Below are 27,883 nucleotides of genomic sequence, written 5' to 3'. Positions count from 1 at the left end.
GCTGGTCCCACTGGCAGTGTAGGCCCCACCACAGGTGATGAAGGTGGAGACATGTTAGTGGGACCACATGACCTGCCACTGCCATGTGACCTAGGACCACCAAGAGAGCCTTTACTGTCGACTGCAGCTTGAGTATGAGAGTCACCAGCATGGCGGCCCTGTCTGGCAGTAGGAAGGCCCTTTCTTGCAGAGAATCTATCCATGCCCCGAGGAACTTTATTCTCTGTGGTAGAACAAGGTTTGATTTCTCAAAGTTTACCAGGAATCTCAACTTCTGGAAAAACTAAATAGTTGTCCGTAAAGAGGCCAAACAGCTTCATGGGAGAATGCTGTCACAAGCTAGTCACTTGGATATGAGAATACCTGAATTTCTTGATGCTGGAGATGAGCTGCTACCGCTGAAAGTCACTTGCTAAAAACCCTCAGCGCTGCTGATAAGTCAAAGGGAAGCACCCAGCACTGGTAATGGGAATCATTAATTTTAAAGTGGAGATAGTGCCAATGGGAAGGGTGAATCGTAAGGTGCGCATATGCATCCTTGAGGTCTAGTGCACACATCCACTCCTTCCTTTGAATGAAAGGAAGAATACATATTGAATTTTTCCCAATGTGTTTGTTCAGCCTTCACAAGTGCAATATCAGCCTGTTGCGACCGTCACTTCCCGACGGCTTCACTCCGCATACCTTTTTTTTTTCTGCAGCTCCTCCTGCTCTTCACGGATGCCTGGCTGCCGTGGCGTCTGCCTGCCGTCCTCTCCGGCGTCCCCGGACCAGCTTGGGCACTGCCTCCCACCATGTCCTACAGGTACCTTAGGGTGCGTGTGCCACGCAGCCCTCATTCCTATTTCCTCTTTGGCACGTTCCTCAGGGGCGTCCCCCTGTGATGACGTCATGCTGCCCGGATATTTAAGCCTACAGTTTATTGCTAGCCGTTGAGTTAGCAAGGGTGATTCTTACGGATGGGATTCACTCTCCATACCCAGCTACTCTGCCTTTCCAACTTCCATTGGATTCTTTCTGCTAACGGGGAACCCGCTCCTCGGAGGCCTCTTTTGCTTCTTTTAGGTCGTTATCAGGTAACCGGTACTCGCTCCTTGAGGGCCCATGTTCCCTGACTCGCTGCCTGCATCTATCTCCTCTTCTACTTGGAAGAATTCGCTACAGACACCATTAATGAGTACTACTATCATCCGCTCCTCAGAGCTGTCTCCCTGGAACCAGGTACTCGCTCCTCAAGGGCCTGCCTCCATTCCAGTGCCAGTGCCATCTCCTACGTGGATCCGCTGTGTGAGTACTTTGCCAACAAGTTTCTCTGCTTCCAGGGATCTGGTACTCGCTCCTCGAGGGCCAGCTCTCCCTATCTTGGGGCTTCTCCATATTTGGGACTCTGTAAATGTTCTATTGTACTCACTTTCTCAGTTCTCTCCACTACAGCACTGCTACCAGAGGAACCGCTGTTCCAGCACCCTGGGGAATACTAGCCCAGTCAGGCTACATCTTCTACTCACTACTGCCACCTCTGGTGACTTCTCAAACTGTCTAAATAAAGAACTATCTGTTTGTGTGTCCAGAGCTGAGCCTGACCTGTGGCCCCTTACGGGACTTCCCCCCATGGGCGTGGTCAGCTGCCACAGTGTCCAAGGGTCCACCCAAACCTCACTAACTATAACACAGCCTCATCTTCCCCATCTTCTTCAGAATGATGAAGCACACAACTGCCCCTGCTGGGACAGATGGGAGCACTGAGAGGAAAGGATCACCTTGATGGTGGTTGAAAGGAATCAGTAACTTTTGCTTGGGAAATTTTTTTAAAACTATGGGGAGAAGTAAACTATTGGGTTAATGTGTTTCTGTGTTTGTGCTTTTAATAGTCAGTAAGGCAGTTAATAAACAGAAGTTAGTGTGTTTATTTTTAAATAGTCTGTCAGTAAGGCTGCTAATAAGCAGACAATCATTGATGTATTGCATGATGTAAAATTGATGATTAGTAATGTGAGCAGTTAATATAGAGCTCTGAAAGACTCTTTTGCAAAATTATCCAGAAGTTTGAGATCATTCCCTGGGGGATGAATTCAAGTAGATGCATGATTTCTTCACCTTTTTCAGTGTCAATTCCACTGGTTGGTGGAAAAGCTGAACTAATCCAAAGCCATAGTACTTCTGCATCACAGGTAATGGGGGTCTACTACATTCTCATTTGCAGAACCTTGTGCAATGGCAGAACCTTGGGTCCGATGGTGTATCCAGAATATTAAGAAGTCCTAGAACTTCCATATGGGGATCTTTATCCATCCTCACTTGAGCCCATAGGGTCACTCCCACCTTCTCCACAAACTTCAACTAAGTGAAATCATCCAGTGGAAACATAGGCTCTGGGGGATCCGGGGGCAGGTCAGATGGGATACCCATAGACTCTTCCTCAGAACTGAAAGGTAAAGGCACACTGGCCCAGGAGCCCATGGATGATAAGGGAGAGTGAGAGAGTTCCCCCAGTTGTTCTGGGAGGAAGGCCCCTGGTCCACTATCTCTGAACGGCTGGATTCCACAGCAATAGAATGAGAAGAGGAAGAACCTTGTAATAGTGGATCTGAAGAGCTTTGTGCCCTGACGGGTGAGGATGGCACTCCCTGCTATAGTTGAATAGAGGCCATGCTGGAGAATAGAGGATGAAAGGATTCTTGAGGCTCAGCAGTCAAAAAAGGTCTTCACCAAACTCGCTATCTGGTCAAGAAACTGATGCATTCATTATCTGGGTGTAGGATATGGCACATCCTCCTCAGACACCAGAATTTGTTCTTGTTCCTGACCCAAAGACCTCATTAAAGTGAACAGCAGTATGGAACAGATTGGTGTTTGAAGATTGCACCCTGCTGCAATCAGTCTAGACAGAGCAAAGACCCTGGCACTAGGAGGGGGCAGATCCAAAATGTCTCCCTTCCCACTTAGTGTGGGCCACCTAGCATGGAGCTGGGAAGGTGCAGTCAAGTACTCCAGGGCCTGAGGGGTTGAGTGAGGTATTGGCATGGACAACACAGGTGCAGGCATCCTATACTGTGAGTGCTATGAAAAGTGGCAAGAAGACTTCTTCGATTGGATGAGAAGCATTGCTTAGACAACCAGCAGAAGGGAGCACCAAGTGGGGCTGACCTGATGAAGATTGTGTTGAGAATGAGTACAGGAGCATGAGAGCAACCTCAGTGCCAGCTGACACAGCACTGTGGATTGAAGGGATGTGCATCAAGGAAGGTGTAACAACATACATCAATAGTTATGACTTTGGCACTGTTTGTATCATCGATGCACTGTGACATGATGTAGAATTCAGTCTTGCTGATGCATCATGTGTTGATAAAAATACATTGTGCATCAACATCGATGCATTATGTCCTGACAGCACTGAATGCTTCGTGCACTGAAGGCATTTATGTGGCACATGCTGATGGCGCCGCTGCCCTGCGTGTCCATGCACCGTGCATCAAATCTGTCGGTGTTGATGCATCCTGATGCACTCTATGTTTCTTCAACATAAGATTGTGAATTTGATTCCTTTGAAGTAATTTATATACTAAACACAACAATTTAAATTTAATCCAAAATAAAACAGGAAGTCAATGAAGCTGCTCTAACACAATAGATACCTGGTCATATTTCTGGAGATTAAACAGGACATCACCTACTCTACAGTATTTTGCACCACTGTAGCCATTTTAACAAATTAGATGGCAAACCCAAATAAACAAATTTCAGTAATCAAGGCGCAAGAGAATCAGAGAATGTATTAATGTACAAAGATCAGGCTTATTGGTTAAGGGTAGTTACAGCCGCATCAAGTTACCCCGATTCTTCTTTGTTTTCCCAGACCTTAAAATTTATGTCCTTGTTGGTTGCTATCTGAGTCTGATTCCCCCCATTTTTTCCCACACCTTTAAAGCAAAGAGTAATATTGGAGCAGAGAGAAGTATTGGAATTGCATCAACAGTATGAAGGCTTATTGGTTAAGGATAGTAACCACCACACATCAAGTTACCCCCATGCATTTCCTCCTTCATTTCCATCCTTTAGTCCTTAAGGATCACAGCTTTTATCCTATGTCCCTTTGAAATCTTTTACTGTTTTTGTCTTCACCACCTCCTCCGGAAGGGCATTCCAGGCATCCGCCACCCTCTCCTGTGTGTGTAACTAGATCTACGGTACTTTGTGCTATGAGATGCTCAAGCTTTGCCTTGATCTTAGGGCATAGTACAAAAGGCACATTCCTGACCTTCAGGTGAATGGATGCAATGACTGGGTCCAGGTGGACTGACACTGCTGGACTCTTGTGAGCTCCCAGTTCCTCAGAGAACACCTGAGGGAATTCATCCATGATGTCTTTGAGATGCCCCTCAACAATGGCATGGCCTCCTCAGATACTGATTCCTAAAGGTGTGAGCCAGTTTCTTCCTAAGAGGCTCTTATGTTTACCCTGCATGATTATAAGTGGCAACATCCCCTGGAAAGACCCATTGCAAGCACTTAAAATACAGCATCCTACGAGCTCAGCATTCTTTCCATTGTAATCATGGATGCTGCACTGTATAGAGGACAACTTGGGAGAATTGTGGCAACTCCTTGAGAGTGTCTTCACTGATAAACTGACCTCAGACCCAGAGTAATCCTCCATTTATTTGTTTGTGAATCAGGTTTCTTGTTGAACCCCTATGCCTCTCACCACTGAGTTTTGATCTATGACTCATTCAATATGGCCTTTCATTTTTACAAAAATTATACTCTGCCCCTTTAAATCTGCATACAGTGTTGATATGGGAGCTGCAAAGCCAGAAAAGAAAAAAGACAGTAAAAAAAAACAAGACAATGTCCAGTACAGAACCTGAGCATTTCATGCAAATATAGCACCCCCCCCCCCCCCCCCACCCCTGCTCTATACATAAGAAAAGGAAAAAGTCCAATGGGACCCCATCACTTGAGCTGAGTGATGCTTGTGAGAAAGTGCTGCCAGGACAGAGGATGGGGCACCCCTTTTACCACAGGAGGGGCCCCTCTTACCTCACTGTTTTCAAGTTTTGTGCAATATGAAAGGGCACATGAAAAAAAAGGTTGAACGCATTCATTTTATAGTAAATCTGTTTTTATTTTGGAACAGAAACGAACAACACACAAAGAGTGACATATGATACATAATGTGTTCTTTTACATATCATACAATGGCATCTTTGTTAATATTATTTTCCAGGTCACGGAGATTGTGAGTGTGGGGAATGTGTCTGCCACAGTGGATGGACTGGGGAATATTGCAACTGCACCACTAATTTTGACACGTGTATGTCTGAGGATGGAGGGCTCTGCAGTGGACGTGGGGAATGTATATGTGGAAAATGTGTCTGTGCAAACCCTGGGGTCTCTGGAAGCACCTGCGAAAGATGTCCTACATGTGGTGATCCCTGCGGCTCCAAACGGTGACAGCAGTTGTGACATTATCTTTTTCTTTTCTACTTCCATCATATTACCATGACAAAGATATGTTGACATAGATATGTTAGTACCTTGTGGCCCTGCACAGGACGTATATGACTTTTAGTGGGGATTTTTAATCTTAGAAATGAAAAAAGATATGAAACCAAACCATATAGAGTTATTCAAATCGTTCCAAGTCACCCAGGGAGGCCACATATGAATCAACATAGGCCTTGCCTTGCAGAGCTCTAGGAAAAGGTTAGTTTACAAACTGACCCTAGAATCATCAAAATGCTATAAATTTCGCATGATAAAAAGGGGCGTGGTGAGGGAAATTTTTGAGTTACCGCAATGTGTGCTATTTTAGTGCTTCGCATAGGCATTTTACTGCTGGGTGTGATAAATTTATTGCCCAGACAAACATTTCCCTGTTTTGGGCTGCTCCTAGAGAGAGAGAAAGAGAGAGCAAGCTTAGCTTGATGCACTCTCTACCTAGTACCTGGTCCTATCAAGCTAGGGTGAGAGTACATTGTAGACATCTCATCTTTGTGTACCTTTTCTCATTCCAAATCATGTCAAATTTTCACTGATGTGTACTGAGCTTTTTATACATCTGCCTGAGCATGTAAAACTGGCCCCCAAACCCTAGACCACCACCAAAACCTCACCTCAACTTACAGATGACTAATATGTGTGCCATCCCAGATGCTTTCTCTCTCTCTCTCTCTCTCAAAACAGGATTTGCAATAAATATCACAAATACTGTTTCAGGCATATTACCCAGCTTAATGCCAGGAAAAAAGGTGTAGTTATTTCCAGTGTTAAAATGTATGATAATGTGTGTTATGCCATTGCACGCAATGTTAAACTTCACTCATTTTCATAATCTCCTCCCCTTTGTCAAAATTTACAGATTTGCATATGCATCTCACGAAGCAATAAATAACACATGCATTATGGCGTTATCACGGGCCCTAACACAGTTTGATGAATGACCCTGAAATTTTATAAAGTTGCATGGACTTGGCTAATGAACCTCCACAGTTTGGCACTTGTAGATCCTAATCCTCATTAAGAAATCAAAGATAAAGATCCCATAAAGCCCAGATCAAAGCAACACTATGCCCCTGGAAAACATGCAGAGATATGACAATGGACAGAAATGACAGGTGTAAATCTGATTTGAACTACAACTTTCCAGTCGTTTGAAAGATCACACTAGGGAGCAATTTATAAAGCAGGGCTTCTCAACCCAGTCCTTGGGGCACACCTAGCCAGTCAGTTTTTCAGGTTATCCACAATGAATATGCATGAGATAATTTGAATGCACTGCTTCCATTGTATGCAAATCTATCTCATGCATATTCATTGTGGCTATCCTGAAAACCCGACTGGCTAGGTATACCCCGAGGAATGGGTTGAGATGTACTGTTATAAAAGATTCTCTCCAATTGTTTCTATAGCAGAGGTAGCCAACTCTGGTCTGGAGTGTACAAAGAGGTCTGGTTTTCAGGATAGCCACAATGAATATGCATAACATATATTTGCATGCAATGGATGCAGCTCATGCCAATCTACCTCATGCATATTCACTGTGGATATCCTGAAAACCAGACCTCTTTGTGGCACTCCAGGATCGGAGTTGCTTACCCCTGGTCTATAGAAAAAACACTGCATAAATCAGATCCTTCTAGTGATGGAATTGGTATAACTAATAAGAAGGTTATATGTGGTGTATATATATATATATATATGGTGTTGTTTCAGATATGCATACTATAGGTACTCTACTTCTGAACACTGAAACACAGACAAAGGGCAGTAGGGCAGGCTTATTGCCTCTGGTTTTACATCTGTGGTGCTATTGATTTGTTTACTAGAACCATTGGACCTGGATTTATAGCACAAAGAACGTAAATGCATTTATGTGTGTCATACTACTGTATTTCTTTTTAATATTCTCATCCTTGAATTATTTTAAAGTGTGTCTTTGGCAAATGTAGTAGTTTGAAGGCTTTTAATAATGTATTATTCTGCAGCCAGATGCTTCCTATATATAACCCTGCATGCCCTTCAAAGAAGAAAACTTCTTTAATTAACGTTATTGTGTACCAGCTTTCAGGCTCTGTGTTTTAGCTTGCCCTGCCCCCTGCAGAAGGTCTGTCAGGAGCTATTTAGAGGGTAGAGGCTTCTTGGCAGGCCCAGCATAGAATTAGGACTCTGCTGGCAAAGGAAATTGAAAGCTTTGGCTTGTGCCAGTCCAAACATTGCAAACTTCTTTACTTAGTTTTCAAAACAGATGACTTTTCTGGCAATTAGTACAGTCTGTAATTGATCATTATGTAATTCACTTCACTTTTCATTGATTGATTAAGTTAATTAAAATGTATGTTCTGTTTTGTATAAAATACTTGTAAAGAGCCCTGAGTAGGGCACCATAATCAACTCAAAATTATTATTATTATTATTATTATTATTATTATTATTATTGTCTCAATTAGGTTGAAATATTGTCTTAAATACCATTCAGGCATTGGAATAACAGGTACCAGTGGAATGAGGAGGTGGTTTTAGAACTGTTTAATCTATTTCAGATTTCAAATTAATGGAAGAGGTAGTCGGTAAGACAGGGAAAATATATGAATGGCATCACACTAGCAATTTAGGAATATGGGAAACTGAGTTCCTGCACCCACCTGTAAATTTAAAGTATTACTCAGAAAAAAAAAAAAATGACCCTGGTGGTTTAAATGACACTGTTGAACAAGCAAGCTCTTAATTTGTCCCGAGCTTCATCTTGGGACAGACCTCACATCTGTTCTTGGCAAGCGAAGTTCATCTATGAGCAACTTGCTGCTGCTCAGAGCAGACGCTGGCGCATGAATAATGTTGCCTGGGGGGAACCGTCTCACGTCTTAGAGAGCTTTAAGAGAGACCAAGGCCCTCATCACAGTCTGCGGATTCTGTCTGTTTCCCGAGGCAGTAGATATCACATGTCGGCAGGCATAACACCCTCTGTCTGCCCCCTCTCTGAAATGAAGACTCTATTTTTGTCCACCTGGGGTTTTGTTGTTGTTGTTGCCGTGTGAATGACAGAGATGGATGATCTGCTGTGTTCTTTTTCGCAGGAGCTGCATAGAATGCTCTCTCTCATCTGATGGCCAGTCACAGGGGGAATGCACAGAGAAATGCAAATTAGCCGATGCCACTGTCAGCAAAGCAGAAGGTTAGCTTTCTTTTACATTATCTTCCTCACTTTACATTTATTTGGGGGGTGGGGTAGAAGAAATCACCTCTGGAATAAAAGTGCCTACCCATGCTAGGGAAACTATCACCAACATGAGTCAGATTCTCAGCTACCACACAGTAAAATAATAACGCACCAGCTGATGACAGACAAAAGACCAATTGGCTTCTCTAGTCTGCTATGTTTTGTCTGTCCGTACTGCCAAGAACGTATCCCAGCTACCAACTGTAGAAGCTGGACTGCTGGTAGGACATCACTCTTTGTCTCCCTCATTGGTTCTCTACCCTCCTGGGTGTGGGTTCTCACACTTAATCCTCCACTCTCCCTTCCATTGCAGTACTAGCAGCCAGGGCCGGTGCAAGGGGATTAGGCGCCCTAGGCGAGCCTTCTCCCTTGCGTCTCCCCCCACCCCCAGTCTCGGCCCTGACTCCTACCTCATTCTCGATCACGCCCGCCGACTATGTGGTTTTCTGGGCCATGAGCAGGTTGGACACTGCTCATGGCCTGCCAAATCTCCACTCCTCTTTGCCACCACTTGCGGCCCCATATGGTTCGCTCCCAGTGGCGCACCAAGGGTCTCCGGTGCCCTGGGGCCAATGCATTTGTGTGCCTCTCCAGCATCCTCCCCGTAATCCTTCTTGTACTAATGCTTAAAGTCACAGAAAATCAGTGGCATCTCTAGACAGAAGAATTTGGGGGGGGAAGCCAAAATGACATTTCTTCATCACACCCACCTCTATAGCATGGATCCTGCTTTAAAATTGGTTATAAAAAAAGTGTTAATAAAAAAGTCCAAAGGGTCTTCTGCGTAATTTTAAAAAGCTGGCCAGTTTCACACTTCTAGTAAAACTACTATAACATTATTTGATAGCCTCATTCAACTAATTCTATATGGCTATGAGAGTGAAGTCTGGAATATATAGGAAGGGACAGAATGTCAATATAAATCCTGCACCTCTAGTTCTGTAACTCATTGTGCATCCACAGAAATTCACCCAACAATGGAGCTTGGATGTTTCCCTTAATATAAACCCTGCACCTCCAGTTCTGTAACTCACTGTGCATCCACTGAAATTCCCCCAAACAATGGAGCTTGGATGTTTCCCTTACAGCTCTTCATACTAAAAGATATTTTCAACTTCTGGTGTCACCTCACAGTAACAGCAGCACAAACACCTTCCACTGCCAGACACATTGTGAACTAACACAAAACCCCGCAAAAAAGACACTCAAAATCTATACTGCAATCCCATCGTAACATAAAAGTAATAACACCAAGAACTCAAACAACAATAACCCTACCTGTGAAAAAGCAAGGGTAAATATTACACTGGGTCTGAGAATACCAATACACCATGTACTGAAGAAACAAAACAAACCCGATTGCTATAGATCCCTATACAGACACTACATGCTAGCAGAATCTCTCATCACGGTCACACACACAGAAAAGAGACAGACCCTCACCAAATATAGAATACAAAATAAAGAAGCACAAATTAGACAAAAACTGAAATGGAAACCCCAAGAAGCCAGACACTGTGTATTAACAATGGAAAACAGAACCACCATTCCAACAAATAAAATCGAGAAACATAAAGCATCAGTTATAATAGTAAAGCCATACTAATAAAAGAATATTTTAAAACTACTGATAAATAGAATTTCTATTAATTAAAATAATATACATTTTTTTACAATTTCCCAAACACCAATAAAATATTTCAAAACAGCACATATATCAAATAACACTCAATAATTAAAACTAATAAGGATTTTAAAAAGCCCCTGCTGTCCATACATGGGAGCTCTTGATTTCCAGTCACCCTGATATTGTCGAGGATTAGGGGGTTATCCTCTCTCTCTCACACATACTCACATGTCCATTCTCTCTCACACATACACTGTCACATACATACACATTCATGCTCTTGTACCCACCATAACCTCTCACTCTCACAGATACCGACACACTCTCAGGCTCTAAGACACTCTCTTCCCCTTCATACATCCCTCCTCACACACACACAAACTCTTACTCCTCTGGATTTTCTCATACACACTCATGTTCTCAATCTCATTGGCTTCTTCACATACACACAAACACACATACTCAGGCAAGCTCCCAATCATTCTCTCACACACACACACACTGACCCCCAGGCAGGTTCCCATTCATTTTCATACCACCCCCCAGGCATGCACACATTCATTCTCTCACACACAGAGACCCCCAGGCAGACTCCCATTCATACACATGCACACACTGAAGGCAGACCCCCTTCTCTTTTTTTTGCCAGCAACCTTGGAGTCTCTTTCATTCCTCTGCTGCCACTGTCGCTGCTGCCATGTGGCTATAGGGGAGGCGCTGATTGCTGCTACTGACACTGAAGCCCATTCTGCTGCCTCCTCTGTGCAGGCCCCGTGGGCTTCCACTTCCTCCATGCTGATCTCATACACTGTGAGATCCACATAGAGAAAGTGCTACTCTTTCACATTCCCAAAGATTACATGTGCCAATCACTAAAAAGTAATTTTTTTTTTTTTTACCTTTGCTGTCTGATCTTAGTTTTCTAATCAGATGGTCACAGGCTTTTTTTTTCCCCACCTTCCCTTTCTTGTTTTTTTGCTAGTTCCTTTTATATTGTCCTTTTTTCTATTTCTTTTCTCTCCATCTGTCTTCTTCCCTCAAACACACAGTCAGGTTCTCATTCTCACACACACACAAATAGGCTCTCACTGTCACATGCTCTCTCTCATACAATAATTCATATACACAGTCTCTCACTGGCACATGTTGTCTGACTCTCACACGCACAGGCTCTCTCTCACTCCCACATGCTGTCTTGCTCAAGCACAGGCTCACTGTCACATGCTATCTCTTTCACACACACAGAGGCTCTCACATGCTGTCTCTGCAAACATTCAGGTCCTCACTCCCACACACAGTCTCTCAATTCACTCACACACACACAATCTCTCAACTCATCTCATACACACACACACACAAACACTTGCCAAAAGTCCAGTGGGGGTCCGGGAGCGACCTCCTGCACTCGGGCCGTATTGCCAGTATTCAAAATGGCGCCGGCGCTACCTTTGCCCTTACTATGTCACAGGGCCGACGGTGCCATTAAATTGACGGTCGGCCCCTGTGACATCGTGAGGGCAAAGGTAGCGCTGACGCCATTTTGAATACTGGCAATACGGCCCGAGTGCAGGAGGTCGCTCCCGGACCCCCGCTGGACTTTTGGCAAGTCTTGTGGGGGTCATGAGGCCCCCCAAGCTGGCCAAAAGTCCCTGGGGGTCCAGCAGGGGTCTGGGAGCGATTTCCTGCACTCGTGACGTCGGATGCCAGGAATCAAGATGGTGCCGATAGCCTTGCCCTTACTATGTCACAGGGGCTACCGGTGCCATTGGTCAGCCCCTGTCACATGGTAGGAGCACAAGATGGCGCCGATGGCCATGTGACAGGGGCTGACCAATGGCACCAGTAGCCCCTGTGACATAGTAGGTCAAAGGCTATCGGCGCCATTTTGATACTGGTAGCGAGGGTGTGTGAGTGCAGGGTATGGTTCCCGGACCCCCCGCTGGACCACCAGGGAGTTTTGGTAAGTCTTGGGGGGGTCAGGAGGGTGGGGGGATTGTTTAAATTGGCGGCCGAGCAATTCGGCGAAAATTCGTTGTATTCGTGGGGAATTGCGATATGTTTCGCTTTTCCCACGAATACAATGAATAGTGCAACATACGTTGCGGATCGCCAATACGGCGAAAATGAATGCATACCCCTAGAAATGGCCATTATGGTGGTGCGGGGCACCCCAAATCATGGGGTCTGTAACAGTTGCCCCAGTTAGCTCCACCTTCCCCTCCTTCAGCTGAGGAAAGGCTAATGCACTGCAGCCACTTATGGCACTGCACAAATTATCCTGACACGATTTGACTTAAAATGTTGTGAAGTTACGTACATCTCCACAATGGAAATAATCAGAAACGACTTCTTTTCACCTTCACCCTAGTGTCTTAATCTATCGGGCAGTGTGAATCCTCATCACCATTTCACACAATACTAACACACAAATAAGGTGAATAGGAATGATTTGGGCTTTTTTTTTTTTTGCTGCACGGAGCTTTACAAATGTTTTATGCTGTGAAAAACTGTGCAGCTTAATAATCAAGCAAGCCAGTATTTCAAAACATAAACAACAGAAATATTTTAATCTCCTATTGGGATGCACTACCAGCATGGACTTTTAGAAGGAAATATGTAGAGGAAATGTTAATATTTTTGTTGCCGGAGAAAAAGGATTTTTATCTTCTATAGTAATTTGGCTGGGAAAAGAACTGTGTATATGTTCTCTAGCAACCGTCATACATGGCCACAGTCAGCTGAGTGGCTTATATGTGCAAGCTCGTATAGCTACTGGGCTTGAATAATCATAGGTTGCAGAGAAATTTTCGGAAGCGCTGACACTGTGTGCGAACCAACTACTGTGTAAGCACTTATCTGTTTCCACGTGTGGCAACTTAATGCGTATAATCCTGAAGGACTGCTCCAACACTGCGGTGTTTCGGAGTATTGGACTCCTTCCTCAGGGATCCTCCAGGTGGAATTATACTTAAAATTCTGTGCGGAAACAAAAACAGTTCTTAATTATGCCATCGGGGCTAAGAATAACAATGATACATTATCAGGCTGGTGGGAGAAACTTACGGAGCCTTTTGGTTGCAGTCATTATGTACGCTCGTGCAAAGTCACTGAAAAATGAGAAAAGTAATAGGTATCCAAAAATCCTTCTAATTTTGTGCAATATAATGAACAAGGTGCTGTGACTGCGAGAAACATCACTCCAAAGGAGGTACTTACGTGCACTGTGATAGTGCAGCCTCACGGCGACTGTGCTGCAAACTGTCAGGCGAAGCGCTAAGAAAAAACGCCGGTTTTAAAGGAAAATCCTCCGAGTAGAAATGACAGTGAAAGGAAGTGACGCGAGTGAGCCAATTCCAGGGGCGGGCCTGGAACTCCATATAAGGGCAATGACGTCAAAAGGGAGGCCATTTTGAAAACGGATGATAATGGGGGAATACTGTGTATTGGTAGACTCACCATATAAGGACAATGACGTAAAAAATACGGCCATTTTGAAAGAGGGGGGGAAAATTTATATGTGGATGAATTCCCTGCATATGGGCGATGGCTTGTAGATAAGAGACTCAAAGAAGGTGACAGGTACAAGTTTGAACATAGTTATCTGGGCTAAACCAATCCCACACTGACAGTATGAAAAGTTAGTCTACAGAAGAGGCGTAAAGGTAACTGAGAAGCGGAACCGTATGAGTGAAATCAGATCAGGGAGAACCATTCTACTTTTTCATTAAGACCTCGCGGTTCCGTGGAACGAAGACGGAAGATCCAGCGGTTTTCTTTGTAATTCAATTGTGAAACTCTGTCCCCACCTCTCCAATGTGCGGGAACGTGTTCCAAGATGAGCCACTTTAGATCTTCAAACGTGTGGGTATGTGATAGGCAGTGAGAGACGACCGGAGCTTTAATGTCTTTATTGTTGATTCTGCTGCGGTGTTCTGTAAGACGTGTCCGAATCTTGCGCCTCGTGCGTCCAACGTATATTTTGTTGCAGGGACATAGGAGTGCATAGATGACAAAATCTGTGTTACAATTCATTGCATATTTGTGAGTGACGCGATATCCTGTCACTTTTGCTTCATCTGACGATTCATCTAGTGGAACCGACGATCAACAAACAACCTACGGTCCACGCCCACCGGCTTTTTTAGAAAAACGCAGATATCCATCCCGGCCTCCAAGACCACGCGGAAGGAAAACTTACCAACAACCTCCCATGGACGAGGACGCACAGTGGCACAAACCTTTCACCAGATCCCAGAACATAGACAATCGACGGTGATTAATCTATCAGGACATCATCTTACCACTCATGAAGAACGAGTGTTAAATAGAGGACTTTCCTTCGTCCCTACGAACAGACACGATCCTTTTTCCTGTCGCATAGAATTATATAAATTCTTTCGAACATTGATGATTAAACACTTTTTCTCCAAAAATACGGACATAACCCAAGATTGTTCCATAATTAAGTCCAAATCACGTTGGATCCCACCTGGGATTATAGATGAACAAATAAAGGCATTCCAGACGCTTGTTCTCCAGGAAGTGTCCCATATTGAATCCAGACAGCACCACACATATTTCAATCTATCAGCTGCAGAAAATCAAGCTCTAAAGACACTAGCAGACAACACTGATATTGTCATTAAACCAGCTGACAAGGGCGGTGCCATCGTCATATTAGACCATGAAGAATACCGTCATGAAATACTGCGTCAATTAGATGACTGTAGATACTATCAACAATTAGAAGCAGATCCTACCGTCTCTCTGACCATTAAGATCGATGGATTACTTAACACAGCACACCAACAAGGATTTCTCACCTTCAAAGAGTTCAACTTTCTTAAGGTGGTTTCTCCACGGATCCCAGTTATTTATGGGGTTCCCAAGATTCATAAAACTTTGATACACCCTCCTTGTCGCCCTATAGTGTCAGCAAATGGCTCTATTCTGGAACCTTTGGCAAAGTTCATGGATCTCTTTCTTCGTTCCTCTGTGACAAAGGCTGTCTCATACATTCAAGACACTTCTCACATGCTCAATAAGCTTTCTACAATTACAGACACATCCAGCTCACATTTTTTGGTCAGCCTTGACATCGAGGCGCTGTATACAAATGTTCCTCAACTAGATGCTCTTCAGTTGGTACAAAAGGTTGTTGAAAGCAGATTGAGACCACATCGCATTCCATCTGAATTTTTAGTGGCTCTTACTGAGATCATACTGTTTAATAATTACTTCTCCTATGAACAAAAATTTTATTTGCAAACTCATGGGGTCGCAATGGGCTCTCCCATAGCCCCTGACGTCGCCAACCTTTATGTCACAAAATTTGAAGAGGAACATGTCTACTGTTCGCCTCATTTTCAATTTGTCTCTCTATGGTCCCGTTACATTGATGACATATTTTTCATTTGGACACAGTCTGAACCACTACTGATCCAGTTTCATCAATGGCTTAATCAGGCTGACCCGCATCTTAAATTCAGTTTAACGTACCATCACGATGAACTCTCTTTTTTAGATATTCAAATCCGTAAACATCAGTCAGGATTCACCACCACGCTTTTCAGAAAACCCACGGATCGCAACAACTATCTTCGTTTCGAAAGTCATCATCCTAAGAAATTCAAGGAAGGATTACCCGTCGGCCAATTTTTTCGGCTGCGGAGACTCTGCTCAGACGACAGTGACTTTCACACACAAGCCCATCACCTTTCCAATAGATTCTCCGAAAGGGGTTACCCTTCTTCTGTCATCCGTAAAGCATATAAGAGAGCCACCTTCTCAGATAGAACCCAATTGCTTCAGTATAAACAACGGAATGAGACACCTAGTCTAATTTGTGTTCTCCGACACACAAATCTTACATCTCATATCAAGCAGGCTATAATTACCAACTGGCATGTTCTTAGCCCACACCCGATTTTTCACGACCTTCCAATGTTTGCTTATTCCCGTGGCACCAACATTAAGCAGAGAGTGGTTAGAGCTGCGTCTCAACCGAGTCCCACGTTTCCACCTGGTGGATTCACAAAATGTGGGAGATGTTCTTTATGTTCCACAGCCATTGTTGGATCACACTGGATAGATCCTCAAACAGGATATCGCGTCACTCACAAATATGCAATGAATTGTAACACAGATTTTGTCATCTATGCACTCCTATGTCCCTGCAACAAAATATACGTTGGACGCACGAGGCGCAAGATTCGGACACGTCTTACAGAACACCGCAGCAGAATCAACAATAAAGACATTAAAGCTCCGGTCGTCTCTCACTGCCTATCACATACCCACACGTTTGAAGATCTAAAGTGGCTCATCTTGGAACACGTTCCCGCACATTGGAGAGGTGGGGACAGAGTTTCACAATTGAATTACAAAGAAAACCGCTGGATCTTCCGTCTTCGTTCCACGGAACCGCGAGGTCTTAATGAAAAAGTAGAATGGTTCTCCCTGATCTGATTTCACTCATACGGTTCCGCTTCTCAGTTACCTTTACGCCTCTTCTGTAGACTAACTTTTCATACTGTCAGTGTGGGATTGGTTTAGCCCAGATAACTATGTTCAAACTTGTACCTGTCACCTTCTTTGAGTCTCTTATCTACAAGCCATCGCCCATATGCAGGGAATTCATCCACATATAAATTTTCCTCCCCTCTTTCAAAATGGCCGTATTTTTTACGTCATTGTCCTTATATGGTGAGTCTACCAATACACAGTATTCCCCCATTATCATCCGTTTTCAAAATGGCCTCCCTTTTGACGTCATTGCCCTTATATGGAGTTCCAGGCCCGCCCCTGGAATTGGCTCACTCGCGTCACTTCCTTTCACTGTCATTTCTACTCGGAGGATTTTCCTTTAAAACCGGCGTTTTTTCTTAGCGCTTCGCCTGACAGTTTGCAGCACAGTCGCCGTGAGGCTGCACTATCACAGTGCACGTAAGTACCTCCTTTGGAGTGATGTTTCTCGCAGTCACAGCACCTTGTTCATTATATTGCACAAAATTAGAAGGATTTTTGGATACCTATTACTTTTCTCATTTTTCAGTGACTTTGCACGAGCGTACATAATGACTGCAACCAAAAGGCTCCGTAAGTTTCTCCCACCAGCCTGATAATGTATCATTGTTATTCTTAGCCCCGATGGCATAATTAAGAACTGTTTTTGTTTCCGCACAGAATTTTAAGTATAATTCCACCTGGAGGATCCCTGAGGAAGGAGTCCAATACTCCGAAACACCGCAGTGTTGGAGCAGTCCTTCAGGATTATACGCATTAAGTTGCCACACGTGGAAACAGATAAGTGCTTACACAGTAGTTGGTTCGCACACAGTGTCAGCGCTTCCGAAAATTTCTCTGCAACCTATGATTATTCAAGCCCAGTAGCTATACGAGCTTGCACATATAAGCCACTCAGCTGACTGTGGCCATGTATGACGGTTGCTAGAGAACATATACACAGTTCTTTTCCCAGCCAAATCATTGTTTGTTTGATTGTCGTGTATTTTTGGCTTCTATTAGAGTACTATATTTCTACTGTTATCTTCTATAGTAACCATAATAATCCTGTATGCTGTTGAAGGGATACCTATTGGGGAAGGCATATGCAGAGATCAAAAATGACATTATCCATAAGCTGACACATCACTGTCAATAGTGACATTACCACCATAATCATCACCTCTTCCACTGCACAGTCTATTGGACTGGGCCTGGAGTCAACTTGGCATCTATGCTCAAGGCAGAATGAACTCACATTTAAACTGCTTGACTGAATGTGGCCGGCAGAGGAGACACATGTGTGTTGAAGAGCTGCTTTCCAGCAGACAGAGAGAGAGAGAGAGGAATGGGGTAAGGGGTGGTGTTAGTGAGCGAGATAAGCGGGCAGGAAAGAAGGACTAAGGATTTAGAGGGGGGACACAAGATCCAATCTGGGTGACGGGGGAGAGGGCAGCCCAATGCCCTCCGTGACACTGAACCTGACCTCCGATAACCCAGCCAGGGCAGAAGCAGCTCATCACAAGAAGGAAGATGTAGGCTGCAGCTTCTTTTGAAACTTGAACTCCATAGGTGATGCTTTTGTTCAATAGCGGGGATTCCATCCCCAGGGATGGGAATGCTGCACATTTCTGGTCTAGAAGGATATCTAGTAACATAAGCAGAAGAAAAGAGGGAAGCCGAAGTTCTGTAATCATGAAAAAGACTGTCAAAAGAGATCAATTTTACAGAGTTTAGAACCAGGGAAAGAAGGAGAAAATAACTTGATTATAGTGCAGTTGTTAGTAGAGATGTGCAGCGGTAACACCGTTCGGTTCGGGCTTTGTTTTCGGCCCGCCGAGGGAAATTTAGTTTTCCTCCGGTTCGGGCTTTTTTTTATTCAGGGGACTCCAATTTTTCTGAAATTTTGGAAAAATTGCATTCGGTTTTCGGGTCCTCTGAACCAGGATGAATTAGACAATTTTGTTGAAATTGTCTAATTCATCCAAAACAAATGCACATCCCTAGTTGTTAGTTCCAACATATCAGAGTAATAACAAAGACAAATCAGAATCAGGAATTGGTGGATACTGGGAGAAGTTGAGACCAGAACAAAGGGGAACATGAATACAAGACAGCAGAGACGTCTGCAACAGTTTGCAGAATGCAGTGCATTCTTAGTCTGGATACCAATTATCCCTGGGAAGCAGGGATGCAGACAGGGTAGGTGCAGGGAATGAGGAGTGAGAGCACTGGGGAAAGCAAGGAGTTGCCTTGGACTTTAAGAGCAAAGTCCAATGAGAAAAGCTAATCCCCATGAACTGAGGTTGTATAGTTAATGAATTATTTTTCCAGCAGGAAGGAAGGAAAGAAAGTGTTAGCAATTAAGAGCTGTTACAACTTAAAATCCTTTTAAACTTATTTATTAAGGATGTGCAGCAGGGACGGATTCATCCCATTTGGTATTCGGATTCGTCGGGACCCAAATCCATTGCATCCATTCTTGGGGGACCCCAATCCTCCAATCCCCCAATATGTATCCATTTCCCAAGACTTGTCAAAAGTCCCTGGTGGTCCAGCAGGGGTCCTGGAGCGATCTCCTGCACTCGGGCCGTCGGCTGCCAGTATTCAAAATGGCGCCGATAGCCCCTGTGACATAGTAAGGGCAAAGGCTATCGGCGCCATTTTCAATACTGGTAGCCGACAGCCCGAGTGCAGGAGATCGCTCCAGGACCCATACTGGACCACCAGGGACTTTTGGGGGGGTCAGGAGGGCGGGGGTTTATTCATTAGTGATATGTTGTATTCGTGGGGGTTTGCCAAATGTTTCGTGACCCCCACGAATACAATGAATATGGCATATATGTTGCAGATTGCCAACGAATGCACACCCCTATTATTTATAAATAACCTGGAAATGAAACTGAGGGAGGTGATCAAATTGCAGATGACACAAAATTATTCAAAGTTGTTAATTCATAAGAGGAACTTATCCAAACATTTTTTAAACTAGTTGCCTTAACCACATCCTCGGGCAATTAATTCCAGAACTTAATTATGCATTGAGTGAAAAAGAATTTTCTCCGATTTGTTTTAAAAGTGCTACTTGCTAACTTCATGGGGTGCCTCTAGCCCTTCTATTATCTGAAAGTGTAAATAACAGTTTCACATTTACCCATTCAAGTCCTTTCATGATGTTGTAGACCTCTATTATATCCCCCCTCAGCCTTCTTTTCTCCAAGCTGTACAGACCTAACCTCTTTATTCTTTCCTCATAGGGGAGCCATTCTATGCCCTTTATCATTTTGGTCACACTTCTCTGTACTTTCTCCAGTACAACTGTATCTTTTTTTGAGATGCAGTGACCAGAATTGTACACAGTATTCAAGGTGCAGTCTCACCATGGATTGATACAAAGGCATCATGACATTCTCCATTTTATTTGCCATTCCCTTCCTAATAATTCCTAACATTCCGTTTGCTTTTTTGACTGCGCAGCACACTGAGCCGATGATTTCAATGCTCAGATCTTTTTCCTGGGTGGTAACTCCTAAAATAGAACCTAACATCGTGTAACTACAGCATGGGTTATTTTTCCCTTTATGCATCACTTGCTCTTGTCCATATTATATTTCATCTGCCATATGGACGCCTAATCTTCCAGTTTCGCAAGGTCCCCCTGAAATTTATTACAACCCGCTTGTGATTTAACTACTCTGAATAATTTTGTGTCATCTACAAATGTGATCACCTCACTCATAAAATCCAAATAAATCCACAACTACATAATAAAACTCCTAAAAATCTTATTATCTCCATATAGTGGAAGTTTTGGTTGCTTCAGTGATGATGTTTCCTGAAATACTCGATTAACTACGGTCAATTCCTTTATCTATCCTGGCTGCAAAAAAAAAAATCCATTGGTAGCCACATTCAAGACACTTTGTTGTTGAACAAACCTTGCTAGCTTTTACTTACTGTTAGCTTTAAGCATAGTCAGTTAATGCTTCACTCTTCAGTGCTCTAGTAACATTGCTGAGATCGGTTTAAAACAAAAGAGCCTAAAGCAAAGGTTTCTTGCATAATGTTTACCTTCTGAAATACTGATTAAAATGATGCCAGTTTCCCTGTCTCTTCTCTGAATCACGGAGGTGCATGCCTGAGGGGAAGATATGGTAAGCTGGTTGGACCAGAAGGTGCAGCACTAATATCTTGGCCACAGCTCCGGAGTTTCTGATTACAACTGATTAGTTTTCTTTTTTGTTTCACTTCCTCTCTGTTTTTCTTTCCCAATCATGAGCCCAACGTGAAAAGGCCTCGATGTGGGAAGGGTTTTGGAAAACTAGATTCAATTTTCATGCAGATACACTTTAAGTGGAATGACCCATGAAGCAGGAAAGACTATTTCTAGATTACTTTCTGTCTGCATGCCAAGGAATCATGTTACTGTGATCCCACAAGCAAGGATTTCTGTTATTTAAAATGTATATTTACTTGTGTGACAACATAAGCCACACTAATCTTTATATGAAAATCTTTTAAAAAGTTTCACTATCAGCTCAATAGGTGGCTACCTGTTCCTGAAACACAATCTGGCCAGGCCATATTTCTCAGATATGGAGACCATATTGTTTCTCTTGCACCAATAATGGGGCTATTCTCTTCCCCAGACAGTCAGTACTCAGTTGTAGCTGTCTTGGAAGTATTTTCAATTCATTGAAATTCACACTAAAGCAGATTGATAAGTGCATTTGATGGTCAGGACTGATAGGTGACAGCTGGCAGAGCCATTAATGAGTAACAAAAAAAAAAAGGTGAAAAATGTATATGAAAATGAAAAGCATAGAAATGGGTGAAAAACCTTTCCATTTCTCCCCTCGTCTCTGTTCCTTCCCATTTATCACACGCTTGGTGACACAGCTCCATCAGTCGTTGCATTATGAATCTCATTTGGCCTGCTGTATGGCTTCTCTTTCCACAGGTTTTTCCAAGGATAAATCTGTTTTCTGCTCTTTGCAAGGTGAAAACAAATGTCTGCTCACATTCCTGATGGCTCCAGATGAGAAGGGAAGGACGGTCATTTATAACATTAACCAGAAAGGTAGGCATTTAATAGTGTAATGTCAGAGAGACGGGTGCAGAGCTCAGCCATGTAACAAATCACCGCAGCCTGTACTCTTTTCAGTGGCAAACAAACTAAGATGTTTACAGTATGGCCTTGTGTCTCTCACTTTCTATCAGAAGGCTAAGATTTTACATGAGTTGTTGAAGGAAGGGATTTAAATAGTCCCAAAAGGCTTCTATCCTTATACGTTCATTAGCCTTACAAAGGCATCATCTCTGCTCAATTGCATTTGTGTGTTTCTTTTAATTGATTTTACATCTGACCAGTAAAGACAGTTGAGTAGACTGCTGATTCCACTGTAAAACGTTTTTATTTGCACAACTAGAAAGGATGCTAAACTGTAGCCTCAGGTTTTTTTTTTTTGTTTGTTTTCTTAAGATTTTTATTTATTTGCTTATTCATAGAATCATGAAGTCCCAGTCAAAATTCCATTCTTTGTAAGCTTTCTTTTTTTTTTTTTAGCTTACCATTCCTGGGTGATTTATCATTTTATACAAAAGTAAGGCTACCCTTCTCCACCGAAACATTATCATTTCAATCAACAGCTTAATTTGGTTTAGCTTATCTGCTTTCGATATCCCGCCTTACCCCTACATCATCAAAGCGGTTTACATCACCGCAATAAACAGAATAATAAACATAAAACACTTTTCTAATCAGACATCCAAACGTCCAGGGTAGAGCTGACTCTGATGTGCTGCACAGAAGCCCTGAGATGACACTGTGACCGGAGTTCCAGGGGGAGATCCTGAGCAGGGCACTGAGGCTTCACAGCAGTTGGCTAATGACCAGTGCAATAAAACATTAGGCTGCTTGGCATATTTTGTGAGAACAACATTATTTATTCATAGGTCCTTGGCATCAATTTGCATAAGAAGCAGCTGATTTAAAACACAAGTGCGGTGATCATACACTGAGGATTCCCTAAGAACTGCCAAACCGGGTCAAGCCAAAGGTCTGGTTGGCCTGGCCTAGTTTCCTGCCTCTGGGCAGCAGGTATTGAGAGGAAATGTGGCCTGTGGTCAATAGTCCATCTAATGCTGCACAATTTCGTTTTTCTAGAAGCCATGATTTAGGGATGCACTAACTGCTATGTTAAATAGCCTGTGATGGATGCCTTTCAAAAATGTATTGAATCCCTTTTTGAACCTGGTTATGCTATTTGCTTACACAATGACCTCTGGCAATGAGCTGCACAGATTTCCTTTTATTTCTTTAAAACCTGCCGCTTCATCATTTCACTGGGGGCCCCTTGTTCTTGTATTATGAGATATTGGGACATATTCCAAATGGACTTTTTTCCATTCTGTGCCTATGGGAAAAATCTTTATTGAAGAAGGCCTACAGTGAATAATCATGTCCTCTATTTTCTTCACATTATCCATGACTTTGTATACCTCTGTGATATCTCCCCTCAGTCATCTCTTTTCCAAGCTGAAGCAGAGTCCTACATTTCATCCTTTAAAAATTTTTTTAATGAATCCAAACTGATGGTTCTTTAGAAAGAGTCATACAAAGCACATTTCCCTCTTTCTAGTACTTTCTTCTGGTCCAGCAATTCCCTCTTGCTTCTTTTGAGTTTCCAGCTCAAAAAGAAGCTCCCTCTCCTAGCCTTCAGCTCCATTAGTCCTTATTCAAAACTGCCCAAGAATTTTATTTCATTTTTAACCCTCTCCCCGCTCCCATCCATTGCAATGACAGTCCTCAGCCAGAAGCCACAAATGGCAGCTCCCTCTGGAACCCAGAAAGTATGCACCCTGAATCTGGCCACTAGGTGTCGCCATTATGCAATGGCTGGGATTCCTTCCCTCGCCAGGATCTGTGAACGCTGCCTTTGCAGCATCCTCAGCCAGCCTGGAAAACAGGAGCCAGACTCAAGAATTGAAATTTTGGGGCCCATTTAGTAAGGTGTGGTATTTTTATAATGCACAGTATAAGATAAGCTATGTACTAAGTCATCAACACAGGATGCAACCAGCTCTTGTTAGCATAAACACTGCTGTGGTACCATTATGCTGCTTACTGCAATTTACCTCCTCCCAAATGCCTTTATGATACTCCCATGATGACATCTCCTCACAAAGCTAGTCAAGTCACTAGTGGTATCATTGCACACACATGCGTCTGGTGTGTTTTAGAGATAAAAGCTTAATGCATCCCTTGTTCTTTTCTGTTTATTATTCTTAAAGCATCTCCATGTTATAAAAAAATCAAGCATGATTGCAGTGCAGAAGGTCAGCACACCACTGCTAGCAGTAACTGAGTGATCAGATTCATTTCATCCTTATTAATGTTTCCCAAAACTAATCTAATGTGAAAAAACAAGTAATATGCAACATTTTATACCAAGCTACAAATTCTCATTAAATTGCCTATGCAGACACAGGGGAAACAGCAAACTGAAATGTTTGATTGTGTGAGTTTATAAGGCAATAAACAGCTGACTGATCTACCTGTAAGTCATTGAGCTGTAAGTCAGAATTATAACATGAGCCCCACTGGGTATTAAATTGAGGAAGCTCCTTCAGAGAGTTACCATTTTTATCAGAGCTGCAGAAGACGTGTAAGGGAGTGGGAGTGTGTGGCTGGGATGAATATTCAGCTGCTGGCCAGCTAGGAAAGCTAGATGGATAAACATATTTGGCTAACTTGGCTGAGATAGTCAGTGGTGTGGGTGCACTGCTGAATATACCCAGCTAGTTTAGAAATAGTCAGATATGTTTATCGAGCTAAATTTAGGACTGCTCTTTGACTGTCCTAAAGTTATTCAACCTACTTAGTTGGATCACGGCGCTCCACCCCAGGACTGCCCCAACATAGATGGAAATGTTTTCAGCTGTATAACAAATTATCTGGCTATGCCAGGAGCAGTCAGACCAGTGGGATTTTTAAATTCCGTTGTTTGCTGGCTAAGAAACTTAGCTGGATAAATACGCTGAATATGGACCTCACTGTGGGCATGTTAATATAAAAAATATATGCCTAGAGTCCAAGCCTGCCCATTTGCCCAGGCACATGAATTTAAGTCCCTGCTACCTACTGAACACCATCTAGTCCAGTGCATTTCACTGAGGCTTCTTGGCATGTTCCTCAGTCCTACTATATATGATCCAAACTGTCTCTTGAAATATCATTTTAATGTTGAGCACTCTGTGGGTGCAGGGAGTAGACAATACAAACACACTTTGTTAGTGAAATCAAGGAAAAGCTATTTGGGATGGCCCAAACAGGGTCAACTGTCTTTTTAATAAAAATGCATCATGCAGAGTTAATCACTATGACTTAATACAGGAAAGCTGAGAAGCACTGGAAAGAGCTCTAAGAAAAGAACTAAACAGATGTAAGCCTTAACCATATGCCTCCTCCTCTCACTGCTTTTATTTGCAAGAGCATTAATAAATCACTAGCAAAACACTCATGTTCATGCAATTAGGGAATCTGCACTTTCATACTGTTTTTGTGGTTGCTTAGTTGTGGTCTGAGAGACTACTGTTGTGGGCTGGTCTCATAGTAGTATTAAGAGCAGTAATGTAGCAGTCTTTTAGTGAAACCTATGAGTTATAAATGTATAATATGAAAATCTAGGTTTGGTATGCTAAAGGCATAAGAATAGATCTGGCTTATTTTGAGCTACTGAGATGTAGCCACCAGATGGATGACTCTATGGGTGTAGCTCATGGTCTCCCTCGGGCAGTGAATGTCAGCTGTGTTCAGTGTGTTGCTTCAGCCTTATGGTACTTTACTGACCAGAATCAATCAAGCCAATCTCCTTGTCAATGTAATGCCAAAAATAGTACAAGCTGGAGTTTTAAGGCATCAAAACCTTTCCAATTTTGTGGCTCTGGGCTGTCCTTGATTCTCCAAGGACTGCATCAGAAAGCCTGGTATTCCGCTGCCACCTTTGATTGGGCAGGTTTATAAATATCAACAACAGAGGAGAGATTTGTAGCTAAATAATAATTAAAATGACTAGAGAATTAAATTAATATTTACCATATCATGTTTAAGTAGGGTTATGCTTCCCTGTCATCATGAATAGTTATGTATTAACGTAAACCAAGCCCAAAAAATATAATTTATTCAGTTCAAAACCAAATTTCAGTCTTACCCAGAATAATGTACGTTCTTTCTCTCTCTCTCTCTCTATATATATATATATATATTATATATATATATAAATACTTATGGAAATAGCCATTTCTGTGAATGCCACTACTGCAGCGATTAAAACTATAATCAATCAATCAGGAGTGGCTGCTCAATCGCTGGAATATAAAATTATTTAAACCTTAAATGCACCTCTACTGAACATAGAGTAGGTGTCAAAAAATTTTTTTCAAATACCATTTTCTAAATAAGTTTTCATAAGGTTGCATTTAAGGTTTAAATAATTTTATATTCCAGCGATTGAGCAGCCACTCCTGATTGATTGATTATAGTTTTAATCGCTGCAGTAGTGGCATTGATTAGTTTTGGTTCAGCACTTGAATGAGGCAGCGCCTAGGAAGACCAGGTGCTGTCGAATGCAGAAGGCAATGCGATATCTTTCTAGGAAAATCATGTTCATGTACTGAGCTGTTTGTGAAAATAGAGAATGGACATACCACCACACCACAAAATTTTGCATTAAATTGTAATTGTCAAACTCTTGACCAATCCTCAGACTTTCTTAGCTCACATCTCAATTTTTTCTACACCAATTGGACTGTCCACGCAATTGCAGATCTTTGCATCATCTGTAAAAAAAAAATCAAAACCTGCCTACCAACCTCTGTACAATTTCAAATGTATTTATTTAAAAAGATATGCATTATAAGCAAAGGTCTATCTAGGTGGGGTACTGATTAAAACATACATTAAAAAATTAATGTAAAACATAAAATCACAAACAAGACAGCATGGGAAACATAATCTCTCTCAAAAACTGATCAAGATGCAAACCATGGTAAAAAATAAAAAGCCTGTTTAATTACAATAAAGTGAAAATTATAGCCAAATAGTTGTTACTTAATCTCAGCTAGGAAAACCTTAAGATACTCTGCAAACTAACTGCCAATCTCAAATGCTTGTTGAAATAAATAAGTTTGAACTGCTTTTTAAATGTCTGAGAACAAAGTAGTTTGCGCAATTATTCAGGTAGCAAATTCCAAAATAAAACGCCTGCAATCGAGAAGGCTCTCTTCCTTGTTTTAGGAGATGCGCTAATTGTGGAGATGGAGCATCCAGCAAAGCATTATGTGCAGACCCAAGTGAATGAGGTGGATTATAAATATGCAGCAAAGTACAGATGCAAGGCGATGAGAAACTGCTTAGTAATTTGTACACCAATCACGCTATCCTAATACGCCAACATAAAGAAACAAGAACAGGTGTTATATGCTCGCTTTGTTTGGTACCAGACAAGACATGTGCTGCGCAAGCTGCAGTGCTCTTAACACATGTGCCGGTAAGCCAATGTATAGTGAATCCCAGTAATCCAACCCTGTTAAAACAGGCCTGGAGGAGTGAGTAGGGGCCACTTCTAAAAAATATTGAACCAAACTAAGCCTCAGGACTGATTCCTGAGGCACTGCATGAATAAAACTTCCTTTCCTTGGAGTGAACTTCATTTACCACCTCGCTTGGTTGCCTTTCATTCATTCAGTCACTTTGTAACACACTATTCTTTCAGCATCTCTCACTGCTGGCAAATTTTGCTGATGGGCATTTGCTGATCTTGGATGTTTCATCTGCTTAGTATATAAATAAGTTCTTTAAATATAAATGATACACAAATTATAATTAGTTAACAATAGGACAGTTATTCTATACCTTGTTATAATGCTAGAGTATATACTGGTGAATCTTTTTATTATTGACAAAAAACCAACCCAGTACTAAGGATCACAAATTATTGATGTTCACAGAGAACTAAAACATTATACCT

General features: G+C 42.4%; 1 protein-coding gene across 3 annotated transcripts in view; it reads left to right on the top strand.

The window, feature by feature from the left end:
* ITGB6 (integrin subunit beta 6) overlaps nucleotides 1-27,883 on the top strand; it is a 239,099-nt gene that overhangs the window by 161,615 nt on the left and 49,601 nt on the right. For all 3 annotated transcript variants that reach the window (XM_029605586.1, XM_029605587.1, XM_029605585.1), the window contains 3 exons: nucleotides 5,231-5,453; nucleotides 8,580-8,677; nucleotides 21,814-21,933. In XM_029605586.1, coding sequence (XP_029461446.1) covers nucleotides 5,231-5,453; nucleotides 8,580-8,677; nucleotides 21,814-21,933 — 441 coding nt within the window. The remainder of the gene's footprint in view (nucleotides 1-5,230; nucleotides 5,454-8,579; nucleotides 8,678-21,813; nucleotides 21,934-27,883) is intronic.

This window comes from Rhinatrema bivittatum, chromosome 6 (genome assembly GCF_901001135.1).
Source record: "Rhinatrema bivittatum chromosome 6, aRhiBiv1.1, whole genome shotgun sequence".
NCBI lineage: Eukaryota > Metazoa > Chordata > Amphibia > Gymnophiona > Rhinatrematidae > Rhinatrema > Rhinatrema bivittatum.
Note: the sequence above shows the minus strand (reverse complement) of the source record. Positions and strands in the feature narration are given on the sequence as shown.